The sequence below is a fragment of the Gracilinanus agilis genome, chromosome 2, assembly GCF_016433145.1.
Source record: "Gracilinanus agilis isolate LMUSP501 chromosome 2, AgileGrace, whole genome shotgun sequence".
NCBI lineage: Eukaryota > Metazoa > Chordata > Mammalia > Didelphimorphia > Didelphidae > Gracilinanus > Gracilinanus agilis.
Window position 1 is genome coordinate 186,333,938 of NC_058131.1, and position 14,080 is coordinate 186,348,017.

General features: G+C 39.0%; 1 protein-coding gene across 3 annotated transcripts; it reads right to left on the reverse strand.

Moving 5' to 3' along the window:
- Window positions 1–278: 278 nt before the first annotated feature.
- LOC123234910 (ras-related protein Rap-1b-like) lies at window positions 279–863 on the reverse strand. Of its 3 annotated transcripts, none has more exons than XM_044660917.1 (2): window positions 809–863; window positions 279–682 (listed from the first exon to the last, which is right to left on the reverse strand). In XM_044660917.1, exons 1-2 carry the CDS (start codon window positions 861–863, stop codon window positions 309–311), a joined length of 429 nt encoding a protein of 142 aa, XP_044516852.1. In that variant the 3' UTR covers window positions 279–308. The 3 variants fall into 3 exon arrangements, with proteins under 3 accessions (XP_044516852.1, XP_044516853.1, XP_044516851.1); XM_044660918.1 differs by having other exon boundaries at window positions 279–548; window positions 684–863; XM_044660916.1 differs by having other exon boundaries at window positions 279–863.
- Window positions 864–14,080: the final 13,217 nt, after the last annotated feature.

Sequence of the window (14,080 nt, forward strand, 5' to 3'; positions counted from 1 at the left end):
GTACACCATTTTCATACATGTATAACATTGGTGGATGAACAATGTCTCTTAGCAATAATACTGGATGTAGCCTCTGGTTTTACCAGTTGCATACTCAGACTATTATAAGTAAAAATCTCTTGTGACACTGCAAAGTGATTAGAATGTGCAAACTGATATAGGAGCTTTCATCCACTTCTTAAAGGGTACCACCAAAGGAAAGTTCGCTTAAGGTGTTGGTAGATTGAATAAAGTTGGAATGCTGCAGGCACTGTTGAATTGGGCAACAGTTCTTCAGACCTGGCTCAAAGCTACAATGCATCTGTATATTAAAGCAACTGACATGATGACTTTTTACGTGCCTTCCCAGGCACTGGAGTTTTTCTGTTAATTTGCCGGACTAGATCATAAAAGATCTCATTAACATTTATCTTTGATTTAGCAGAGGATTCTAAGAAAGCACAGTTGTTCCATTGTCTTGCTAGGTTCTGTCCTTGCTCTTTTCCTACAACTCTTTCATCTTCCAAGTCACACTTATTACCAACAAGAATCATTGGCACATCATCGGTGTCTTTAACTCGAAGTATTTGCTCTCGAAGATCTTGTAAATCATTAAATGTGGACTGTGCTGTGATAGAGTAGACTAATGCAAAGCCTTGCCCATTTTTCATGTACAAATCTCTCATTGCTGTAAGTTGTTCCATTCCTGCAGTGTCCAAGATTTCAAGCATGCATTGTTGAGCGTCTACTTCAACTTGCTTTCTATAAGAATCTTCTATCATAGGATCATATTTTTCAACAAATATTCCTTGAACAAACTGTACAGTCAGGGCAGACTTTCCAACACCCCCTGAGCCAAGAACAACTAGCTTGTATTCACGCATGATGGATGATTGTAGCCAACACTTCAGTATTCAAAGCGCTGCCACCGAGTCCACCAGAGGACCCCCTCCGCAGAGCCGGGCTCGCTTGCTCTCGGCGTCTCCATCTCCACTCTCCAGTCGCCAAGGCTGGTGGGTCGACAGGCCGCTGTCGCTGCTGCCGCCGCCTCCCTCCTCCTCTTCCTCCTCTTTCACCGCCGCTCCGGCTGTTCCACACCTGACTCTGGGCGAGGTTTGGCTGGGTCGCCTTGACATCAGGTGTTTCAGCCTGGCTTTCTGTTCTCATTTCTCTTTTAAACCACTCAGTTACAGTATGTTATAGTTTCCACAGGGTCTTCTGTGTTGCATCATTTTCCTTGTTTTGTAGTGTAAAAATTTAAAATTTAGGTTTTATACTAAATATGAAAATTCTATAGTAATATTGTAGTTGCTGATTTAAAGATATTATAACAAGTAAAAATCACTTTTAGTAGCCTTATTTACAAAGAAGTAGCCTGTAACCCTAAGTGCTGCTCTGGTATGGGGCTGAGCCCTGGCAGGGCTCAATAATCTTCAGCCAGACGACTAGGTGATGTCTTCAGCAAGGATTCCACCAATGCAGTCTCCTCCAGGAAAGGAAGGCCTCTCCAGAACCAATCTCTCCAGAATCCAGGAAAGGAAGGTCAGCTACTCACCCAGCTCACCTATGCAGGATCCAGGGAGAAGTCCAAAAAGAGAAGATCCCAAGGTGAAGTCTCAGGAGCAGTCCCAAGGAGCTGAAGATGCCCAAGATCCAAGCTGAAGATCATCCCCTGGACAGGAGGTTCAGGACTTTTTATAGTCCCTTTTCCATGTCACTTCCTGTCCCTTCCTCTACTTTATGGAAACCAATTTCACTCTTTCAGTTTGCCTAGTATTGCCCAAGGGGTGGTCAGTGGTCTCTGGAGTTGTTACCCACTCTGGCAAGTGACTTATGAACTCTCCTACTTAGTGACTGTAAAGGTACTTTAAGTTCTTGATTGATTAATTTAAAAGTCACTGATTAATAGACAAAGAAAGTTTGATTCACTCTTCACAGTAGTATTTATTCATAGATGCCCAAACTTTTTTATTGGATCTAGAGGTCCTGTTTTTTCTACTGTTAATGCTTTCCTTGTTGGTTAATCTGCTTATGTTCAAGGTCTTTGAGTTTTCTTTTATCTGGAATTTTGTGAATTCCTATTCCCCACCCCACACATTTCCTCTATTGCTCATTTTCTGATTCCTTCCCAGTTGATTGTAACTTCTTTGGCGGCTGAATCTCAAAGTCTTTAAACCTTCCAAGCTAGAAACAACAAACTGGAAAATTGACAATTAACCAGCCTGGATCTCAGTAACAAGTCCTTTTTTAAGGGACAGAAATGTTCCTATTTGGATATGGGGCTCTTTCTCATTTAGTTGAGTGGTAGATAGTCCCTCATTGCACACACGGTGTCCTTTCCCATCCCTTTCGTTCCTTACTTCTTTGTCATAGCATTGGAAGTTCAGATCCCTTTTGTGCTGGGATTGATTTCTGTATTCTGGATATCCATGGCTCTGAGGCTGGGGTGGGTCAGAGTGTGGGTTTAAACTCTATTTCAAACCCAGATCTGCATCCTTCTCATTACCCTTCATTCTTCCAGTTTTCTATAGTAATATTTTACAATATGGAGTGAAGAGAAGGTTCTCATGCCAGCCTACAAAAACGTCTTATTTTAACTAGATCATGGAGCCAGTTGAAACTGCTTTATCTCTGATACTTAATTTCTGTTTTGGGGCCATTTGAATTGTTATGGGGATCAGAGAAAATGTTCATCCATGTGACCCAGAAGGACCTCCCTACCACTATTTCCTAAATGAATGAAGTAATTGCTTCTTTACAGTGTTTCATCAGAGTCTGAAAGGAGTTTGCTCTTTATAAGGTACAAATGGAGTGTATCTAATTTTCTTCCCTTTGCAGTTTGTGAAGATATCACTCGGAATTTGTCACTCAAAGTTTCACTCAAAGCTGTGAGTTCTACCTCTCAAGTGAGAAAGGGACAAAACTCTGACAGCTTATCCTTATTATGCTTGTCCCATGTATACTATAATTTCATCAAATGGGTTGGAGGGACTCAATTGATCAGAAGTTCTCTAATTGATCCCATTTCTACAGCATAGACAAGCATTCTTTTTATTATTCTATTATTATTATTATTAGTTATAAGCAACCATTTTTTTTGATGATCGGGGAAGAGAATTTCAATCTCACATCTGTACTCTTCTAGGAAAAGTTAAGTTAAGGTGTGTAAGTTTGTAGATGGACAGCAGAGGGTCTCTGGGATTTCCTATAACAATACTTAATGTGTGCATTATCTTGAGCAGGTTATCTGTCCATTCTGGACCTGTTTCTTCATCTATAAAATGAGGGAGTTAGACTATATGATCTCTGAGATCCTTCCAATTCTAAGTTCATAATATATGGAAAGTTCTATAAAAACCACAGAATGCTATTAAATATAAATTTTTACTACTGAATACAATGGACCATGTTATCTTTTAAAATAGGTACAAAAGCACCCATTATTGACTCTTTTATTAACAGATTAATATTTTGTGAATTGGAAAAATCAATTATGAAGGTGGTTTAAAAACACATCACTTTGAGAAGATGAGGAAGATTTCATGTCCTGGGGAAATGCTTTAGCAGACATACCAGAAAGTAAGTTTAGTAGAGTAAAATTATGATTTCATATTTTCATTGTGCTTCTACCTTAATGAAGAAATTACTCTTGGTTTTGTGGTTACAGATCACAAATGGCTGACTGTAAGAACTAGAAGGGATAAGGAAATGTTCAAGTGTAACCTCCTCATTACAGAGAGAAAGAAATTTAGGTTCAAATAATGGAAATCAATTGATTAAAGTTATGGAGGTAGTAAACACATCAGGATTAATATTAGGAAAAAGAGGGCTGATGGCAAGAAAAAGTAGGGATATAAATTCCAATAAGTCCAATAGACATTTATTAAGCACCTTTGATGTACCTAAGTTCTGGGGATACAATCAATAAAAAGATAGTCCCTGCTCTCAAGAATCTTACAATCTAAAGAGGAAAACAACATGCAGGAGGAGGCAGGAAAGGGTTGTGGCATGGGCACTGGATGAGGAGACTTCTTGAAGTTTAACCCAGGCAGAGCAGCAGAAGTAAAGAGAGTTCAGTTTCTGCTCTCTGTAAAGGAAGGCATAGAGAGGAGTGCAGTACTCTGTCCTTGAGCCCTCTAAAAGAGAGAGAACAGGGGATGGAGGGAGATGGAATCAATCAAAGCTTGAGTTAGCAGCCTGGGATTTTAGATGTGATGAACTTATCTTGGAAAGGGCATCTTGTTCCATAGAATTAAAATCAGGCAGGGCAGTAGATGCAAACCGAAAGAGAAAAACCAGGTGGAAAGCTGATTAAAGAGAGAAACATTTTACTTTGGGTATTGTGAACTTGAGATTTTTGGGTGATATGCAGGCAGACAAGTCTCTTTCATTCCATGATCATATGAGTTGACAAAGTAGGGTTCAGAGGATGTAGGTAGGACAAAATAGAGAGGCCAGGTAAAGAGATCACCTTGCCAAGGAAAATAGAGGACTTCCTTTCCCTATAAGACTAGAGGACAGGAGGGGAGGAATGGTAAAGACACTACTGGTTCTAGTGGCTTGAAGCTAAAAGCCAGGGGAAATTTTATTTGGGAATATTGAATTTTTTGTGGAAGTCATGATTGTAAAGAATAGTCATGTTAAGAGGGTAGTTTGGAGTAATAGTTAAGTATTATTATTCCAATTACAGTACTAGATGGCAGCTGCAGCAAGTGTGTTATTGCAAGCTTGAGCAGCTCTAGTGAGTAAACACAGTGCCCTGCCTTATGTCTTGATGCCAATCTCTTTGGAGGAAATGATGATTCACATTGCCCTGGATTGCTATAGTAATGTAATATAAATTGGAATATACAGATGCTATCATTTTCAATAGGTTAAAGCCCTTTTTGGGGAAATTTGAAGAATTGATCCAAAACCAATTTCAAGGACTATGTAGGGTTGTGGCTCAGGCTACAGATATTCTGATTTATTTTGGCTTTTAGATATTTCATTTAAACATGAAAAACAAAATTACAATAATGGACACAACCCAACTCATGAATCATTACACCATTCCAAAGGTTTATTTGTAAGTTAACTACTTGTTTCTGAGAACATATTTTCCCATAGAGCCAATGTTATATGTGAAGGGAAGGTTCTCAAGCCAGTCTACAAAAAAGCATGAATATAACTAATACTAGAAATTAGATTAATAAGAAGTTACATTTCTATAGCCCTTTACAATTTACAAAGTACATTCCTTATAGTAACCTTGTCAAGTGGTGTAGGAAGAATAGTACAAATATCATAATTCTTGTCTTATAGCTCATACACAGAGTTACACATAACTACAGGTTTGGAATTAATCATCTGTCCTCTTTCTGGCACTGTATTAGGCACTGGGAATTCAAAGAAAGGTGAAGAACTATCCTTGTTCTCAAAGAGCTGCCAGTTTAATGAATGAGACAATAAATAAAATACGACGTACAAACAATATATTTGCACATGTGTTGTTATTAGAAGACCAATGACATCTTGAATGATGTCTTAACTTGCATGTAAATTAGATTTATGAGGCAGAGTTGCACAAAGTCATCACTCTCTCTTCCAGTCATTGCAGTCCAGTGGCAAGACACAAGTCAAGATGACTGATAATGGCCTGGGATGCAGTGGATGACCTTGGCATCTTTTGATGTCTGACTGAATTCTAATCATTCTACTGTCCCTGATTTTTCCACCTTCATGGCCTTTGGAGCAAATTATTTTCATCTACTTATTATGCTGAGGAGTATCTTCATATGCTTGGGGTAGACATCCCCACCAACTCGCCATTGGGTTTTAGGTTACCCTAAGGGTTACCCTCAACCTGGTTTAGTCCTTCTGCAGAGACAATTTACCAGAGTGAGCCACTGTAAATACTACAACTTAAAGCCACGGGTGGGAGTTGGGTAACAGGTAGATCCCACTGATGGGATATGGTGGGATGAACAGCTCTGAAAACAAGCCCTCATACTAGAGGTGCTAGTCCTCCTTGAATACCCCAAATACTCTCTATGTATATACATATATTAAACATGCTATATATGTATGTGTGCAATAAACTGGCGATAACCAACATAGGGAAAATACAAAAATTAAGGGGTATCAGGCTTGACTTCTTTTAGAGGGTGGGATTTTTGCTGGCACTTGAAGGAATCCAGGGAAAGTATGAGGCAAAGATGAGGATTGACAGAATTCCAGGCCTAGGGAACAACTAGTGAAAATGTCTTGAGCTGGAAGAAAGATTTGTGTGAGGGAAACAGGAGAATAGCATCATTGAGCCACAGTGCATACTAGGGAATAAGGTATAAGAAAATAATAAAGGTGAGAGGGGCCAATATGAAAGACTTTGCCAGTCAGAGGATTTTGTATTTTAACCTGGATTGGCATTCAAAATATGTCATACTGGTTCTTCCTACTTATAGTTTTCTTATACCTTACATGTTCCCAACATGCACTCTGTGATTCAGTGACACTTCATAAAGCACCGGTCACATCATCTCCTTACCCATTCAATAAATTCCATTGACATCAATTTGATAGTTGAGTGGAGAATGGACTGAAATGGGAAAGACACTTGAGGAGAGCAACTATGTGGCTACTGCAGTAGTCCAGGTTTGAGGCACTGAAAACCTGCCCCTGAGTGGTGAAAATGTCAGAAGAGAGAAGGGGGAATTAATGAGGGATGCTGTGAAAGTATAATTGACAGGATGTGGCAACAGATTGGATATGGGGGTGAGAGAGATTGCAAGTTAAGAAAGGCCTTTAGGTTGTAAACCCCAGTGATTGAGAGGATGGTTGTACTTTTCATAGTAATTGGGGAGTTAGGAAGAGGAGAAGGTTTGATGGAGGAAAATCATGAGTTCAGTTTTAGACATTAATGCCCAGTTGGCAATGTAAGAGTGGAGATTTAGAGAAAAGTTAAGGCATCATAAAAACATCTGAGAATTGTTAGCATGGGAATCAATTTAGTGTCATCTCCAAATCTGAAAAGCACACAATTTTTATGGGTAAAGTGCTAGGTAAATCTTAAGGTAGCATATATATGACCATCATTATTATGATTGTGTGTAGTTATCTAAGTCATTGATAAGAAATATTAAATAGTAAAAAACAAGAACTTAATATCTGAGCCACATTGTTAGACAATTCCTTACAAATTAGCCTAAATCAATGGTTACATTTTGAGTTCAGACATTCTATCATTTAAAAATTCACATAATGGTGGATTAAGTCCATGTCTTGCCATTTTCTCCTTGACAATAACAAGAAAAACTCTGTGAAATGCTTTTTTAAAATATAGGCAATTTTTTATCTATAGCCTTTTTCAATATCCACTAGTCTACTAACCCTTTTAAAAAAGAAAATGAAATTAATTTGACCCCAAAGCTCAAAAAAGTTAAGTGATTTGCCAAAACACAACTAGGAAGTGTCAAAGGTAGAATTGAAACCAGATTTCTTGATGCCAAAGGACTGAGTACTATAGAATTTAAGTATATATAGAATATATACTCTCTTCTTCAATAATCTGTTGTAGCAAGTGGTTCCATATTCAAGGCTATTGGTAATGGCTTCTATAATCTGGTAATCTGTAATGCTGGCTTCAGCAGGAGAAGAGAAGGAAGTTTAGGAAAAGGGTCAAAATGGGTATCAATAGTGTGGGGTGGAGATTTGGGTCTAAGAAGAGGGGTAGGACTTGACAGGGTTCTCTTCAGGGACTCTTCTCTTACTCATCTTTCCTTTTAGTATTTAATGGTTAGTGTTATGATGATAATAACAGATAATTTGGAGAAGCAGATAAATGTGTCAGGGCCAAATAGAGCTTCAAGTCAAGAGCCACAGATTGACAGCTCTTAGTGAGGAAGGAGGGGGTAAAACACTCCTGGATCTCAAACCCCTCCCCCTCTAACTGCTGCTGCTTCAGTTGGTAATGAAAACAGGAATGAGATTCTTCTAGTAAGTTTCTGTTATGGCTGAAACCCCAATGATGTTCCTTTTCTTTAATTTATATTCCTCACAGATTTGATAGATGAGTAAATAGAAGCTAGTTATCTAACTGTTGAGGACAGAGAAGATCTTCTTAAACTGGCAGCAGACAGGATTCAAACTAGATGTCCAGACTGAGTTGTGACTATCCCCTAAATAATTTCCCAGGCACAGATTTGAAGGTAAAGGTTATATTAGCAAATAACAAGGAAACCTAGAGAGGTTAATGAAGGTATTTAAATAAGGAAAGGTGATCCTGAACTGTTAAGATTGAAGCTGCCCTTCCCCCCTCACCGGAGGGATGAAGGCACCTAACTGAACTTGTTAGTTAATTTATATATCTAATCACTAAATCACTAGGTAATTATATATTGATATTAATGAAGAATAATATTAACAAGCAGGCTAACCCTATGAGTAGAAACCACTGGCTTATGCTACAATGGCCACATCAGGTGAACCCCCAAGTCTGGAGTAGTAAGCAGGGTGTCTGCTCACTTCAACCTCTACGAAGTAACTGTCCCAAACCCTTCTCAACTGCCCCCTCACCCAAAGTTCTCCAGGGGGTCCCCTGGATTTCTGGGTGAGGCTATCCCTGTATCTTTGCAGGGATTCCATGCTTTGCATCTCCACATAACATTAGACAGCTGCTAGGTCCTGAGAAGTCAGTCAAAGTTGAAGTAGAAGAACAGAATTTCCATAATGGAAGGTGGATCAGATTTATTCTTACCTCTTCCTACCTGATTCCCCTTTCTAGAGACTGAAACTTTAGGACAGCAATAGAAACAGAGGGAGAGACGGCTGACCAGGAACAATGAAGATAGTTTTTTCTTCTTTCCTAATTATATTTTTATTTATTTTTTAACCATTAAGGAAATGAAATTAAAAGTGAGGAATCCAGGCAGAGAATGGATCTAAAGCAGAAGAGGGAGAAGTAGGAGAGAAATTCCCAAAAGAAGTATGGAAGGAAGAATTACTTAGATCTTCTGACTTTCAGAGTCATATCTACATGAGGAGATGTGTAAATAAAACATTGGTGCTATTGAGAAATAAAATTTAAGAAGTACAAAATATGAAGTAGTGAAGAGCATTGAATTGGGAAAAAGTAGATCTAGTTTCCTGTCTTAGCTCTGCTATTAATTAGCTTGGTATCCTTGGGGACAGCCAAACTTTGGGCTCTAATTAAATAAAGAGGTTTGGGTTAGATATTAGATATGATAAAGTTCCAGGATTCTGGAAGAAAAAAAATAAAATGTTTCCATAAATGGAGAATGTAACCTGATAATGGGAAATCTTTGCACTGGCACATTGTAATGCAGAAATACGAAATTTGGAATTTGAAAGCAATAAGTGCAAAATTCAATGTGGTTTCAATAAGCCATGGATGACCTTTATCTACTTAGCATCCTTCAGAGTTAAGGAAAGATGTAGACCTATCTTAGGAGTAGGTGAGCATCATTAACTAACTGGCAGTCACTTGGACAACAGGGTTGCTACTGATAGTTTTGCCCAAAGAAATCTATATGCATGCAAAAGCAGGACCGAGTCATAGGGGAAATGAGTTGATGGCAGGAAGAAAAGGCCACCTGCCCTACCATATGGTGACAATAACAAACAGGGGACTTTAAAGTGATGTGTGGAGATTGATTTTATGACTGACATGTGGAAGAGTTGTGGGACTTAGGTCTCTTATTTTGAGCTGAATATTTCTTATCTTTTCAAGGACACATTCACATTCAGCAAATAAAATTACAGTTATCTAAGATTCCAGTATCCCCTTGGGTAATAGCCCAATTCTCTGACACTACAGGTTGAAAGGAGATAATGCCATTAACCTTTGAGGGAAGCCCTCAGCTCTGCCACTTACAGTATGATGGCAGGGATAATAAAATGGGGATAATAATAATATCTGGAGTTAATATGACACTTTAAGGTTTAAAAGGTAATATATGTTATATATTATCATGTATATATAATCTATATCACATATGCATAATTTTATTTGATTCTCATACCAATCCCTTGAGATAGATACGTCAATTTTTATTATCTCCATTTTGCTGATGAGGACATTGATCTCATTCAATTTAAGTGATTTTCTTTGTATATCTAGAGTTTTACACAGTTTCCAGCACATAGCAAACTTAATACATTCTTGTTGAGTTTCCAGTGGTCCCAGAGTTTGTAAATGTTGGAATTAGGGTTTGATTCTAGAAAAAAGATTTGATACTTACATCTATTCTATTTGACTCTACTCTCTCTTCCTTCCCAGCTCTTTGCAATCTGGATTCCAGAATAATAAATCAAACAAAATTGCTTCCTTAAAGTTATCAATAATCTCTTAATTTCCAAATATGATAGTCTTTTCCCAACTTTTTCCTTCCTGATTTCTCTGCAGCATTTGATAGTATTTACCTTTTTCTCCTCTTTCATATTTTTTCTTCTGTATGTTTTCATGGTGCTACTCTCACCCAGTTCTTTTCTCAGTTAACTGCTCCTTCTCAGTATTCATTACTTCCTCATCATCCCTATTTCTTTCCCTTACTGTGAAGATACTCCATGGTTCTGTCCAAGACCCTCTTCTGTTCTTTCTCTAAGTCTTTTATTTAATGATCTCATCACCTCCATAGATTTAATTATTATCTTTATGCAGACGCTTAGTCCCACATCACAAATTGCCCATTGGACATTTCAAACTGAATATCCCATAGTTCAAACGAAGCATGTTCAAAACACAACTTATTGGGGCAGCTGGGTAGCTCAGAGAGTCAGGCCTAGAGACAGGAGGTCCTAGGTTCAAACCCGATCTCAGCCACATCCCAGCTGTGTGACCCTGGGCAAGTCACTTGACCCCCATTGCCCACCCTTAATAATCTTCCACCTATGAGACAATACACCGAAGTACAAGAGTTTTAAAAAAAACACAACTTATTATCTTTTCCTCAAACCCATTAATTTTCTGAGTTTCTCATTTTCTATAAAAGGACACCACTGCCCTTCTAGTCTTCTAGGTTCTGGACTTCTCACTCTCCCTTACCCAACATATCCACAGGGTTGCTAAATCCTGCCATTCTACATCCACAACTTTTTTCACATTCATTCCATTCCTTCTGCTCACTCAGCTACCATCTTAGCTCAGAACTTTATCATCTTGCCTGTATTATTGAAATGGCCTCATAATTGATCTTCTTGCTTCAAATTTCTCCCCACTTTGAGTCATCCTTCACATAGCTGCTAAGGCAATTTTTCCTCCATTATAGGTCTGATGATTCATTCATCTACTTAAAAATCTTAAATATCTTCCTATTGCTCCTTTTTTGCATATCCCTTTGTATGGCTTTTATTCATTTAAGCCTCTTTCTAGCCTGCCTTTCTAAGATTATATTCATTATATCCTATTCCTGTCCCTTATAGTCCAGCTAGACTGACTTTGTTGTTCTTCAAACATACCAATTAATCTCCTCCTTATATATTTTCACTGGCTGTTCCCATGCCTGCTATGCATTTCTTCTTCATATTTCTTGGAATTTCTCATTTCCTTTAACATTTAGCTTAAGCTCCACCTTTTACATGTATCCTTTTCTGATCCCCTTCGCTACTAGTGCCTGCCTCCTCCAAATTACCTTTTATTTAGTCTAGATATGCTTATGTGTATCCATCCTCTGAGAGAATATAAACTCCATAATTGCCAAGGACCATTTAATTTTTGCTTTATATTTCTATCACTGAACACACTAAGTGTCAGATGCCATGCCAAGGGCTGGGAATACAAAAAGAGATAAAAGACAGCCCCTGAACTCAAGGAGCTTAAATATGATGGGGAGGGGAGAACAACACAAAAACAAGTATATACAAAGCAATCTATATGTACGAAAAATATGAAATAATTAAGAGGATTTAGAGGGATTGGGGAAAGCTTCCTGTAGAAGGAGAATTTTAGTTGGGACTTAAATCCCAACTAAATGACTTAGTTGGGAGGTCTTGAGTGTGAGCAGAGATGGCAAGTATTCTAGGCATGGGGGACAACCAGAGATAATGTCTGGAGCCAAGAGAAGTGTCATGTTTATGAACTAGCCAGGAGGCAAGTGTTACTGGACCAAAGAGAGTATGTGTTGGGGTATAAAGTGTTGGAAATGTAGGAGGGGGCCAAGTTGTGAAGGGCTTTGAATGCTATACCACATATTTTGCATTTGATCCTGGAGGCAATAAGAAACCATTGGAATTTTACTGAGTGAAGAGGTGGGAAAGAGGTGAGATGATTAGAACTACATTTAAGGAAAATCACGACTTTAGTGGCTAATTGGAGAATAGATTGGATTAGGGAGAGACTTGAGTCAGGAAGAAACATGTCCAGGCTATAGTGGGATGAGGGCTTGCACTAGAGTGGTGGCAGTGTCAGAGGAGAAAAGGAGGCATATATGAGAGAAGTAGAATAGATGAAATCAGCAGGCCTTGGCAATAGCTTGGGTTTGGGGAGGACAAGAGATAGAGATGAATTCAGGATGACTCTTGTGTTGTTAGCCTACAAGCCTTTTAGAGTAAGAAAGAAGGTAAGAAGAAGAGAGAATTTAGGGGTAAAGAAATGACAGATTTGAAAATTGTTATAGGTACTCAAAATACTCAAAAGATTCCAGTTTATTACTCACAGGCATACAAGCACAGGGCTTACTCCTCAGTCCCCAAACCGTGGCTTGGGTATATATACAGTGAGATGTATACCCAAATCAAGAACCTAACCATTTTAGTCTAAATTGTTTTAAGCAAATAAATAGTTTCAGATTACTTGCTAGCCAGTCAGAGAGGGGCATATACATTGACCAATATCTTCTGTTGTTTTTGTGTGAATATATTTGAGAAAGTAGAATAATTGGTGGCTAGGATCGGGAAGAAGGCTGACTAGTTTTCTGAGATACCTGAGACAGACCCTTTCTAGATTTATTCACCTGATTTAGTTTGGGATCATGGTCAGGGTGGCTCAGGATCTATCCTTTGCTGTGTTTATCAAATAGGTGCTATGATGCCCTGAGTCAGCTTCTCAGCATCCAACTAGTTGGCATTAATACTCAAAGGGAAGGCATACTGGGGAAGATAGTTGGAACTTCCAAAGTATAACAGGCAAGACAAAGGGGGTGAAATGTGAGGACTGGCGTATTGTTAGGACCTAAGTAACCAAAGTGGCTCCATGTTTGATTTGCTTATATACCAGGAAGTTGCAGTGTTTCAAAAAACTGGCTTGGTCAGCAACATTTAGAGTTAAGGATCCAGCTTAACAGACTTCATCTAGTTTCTGATTGCAAGGTTAGCAAGCTCTCCTAATCACAGTACTTTTTGATCGATAGAGGGGTGTCACAGTCTAGACCACTTGCTGATTGAATGCCTCAAAGTTCGCTTTTTGCTCAGGCTCAGGTTTTCCCACCCAAAACAATCAAAAATAAAGGCAGAAGCTCCCTAGATGTGGGCTCTCACCCCAGGGACAGATCCAACTGTACGCATAAGCAACTGTCATCGTTGTCCTCCGCCCTGGGGACTGTAAGGTGAGAGAGCATCATGTGTGCAACCTGCGAGTCTGAGACTGCCTGACTTGGCATTCTTTGAGTGTTTATGTTTTTTCTCAGGACCATGACGCTAAGGATCTCCTCACAACTGATTATTTTATTTACTCCAGATGTCACCTCCGGTACCCTTTCTACCAAAGCTGTATCAGGAGCGACCTTCCTCAGACTGAGTGCCTTTCATCTCTAGCTGCATGTGTCACCCGAGGAAAGACTGCTAGGGGCCAGGTGACTTCATCTGCTCCAACACAAGGCAGCTTTCATCTACAGAGTGCGTGCCAGTTTGTTCTCCCACCTCCTCTGCTGAGGAAGGACCTTTCCTTGCATCTCCTTCTGTATTTGTCCTCTGAGGATGGTGAAAAATAAAATTAATATGTAATAATAAATTTAAAAATATTATGGTTTTTATAAGGTTTATTAGTAGTCTCTAGAAAATAAAGCCACGTGCCATGCTAGCTTAGGCTGCTCAAAAGGCACGCCAGGCGTTCCCTACCGCCACCATGGTGGATAGAAAGCAAAAGAGGAAGAAGAACACCAGCCCCTCA

Bases quoted from the DNA above. Each gene is read 5' to 3' on its own strand.
- LOC123234910 (XM_044660916.1), bottom strand. From the start codon at position 863: ATGCGTGAATACAAGCTAGTTGTTCTTGGCTCAGGGGGTGTTGGAAAG.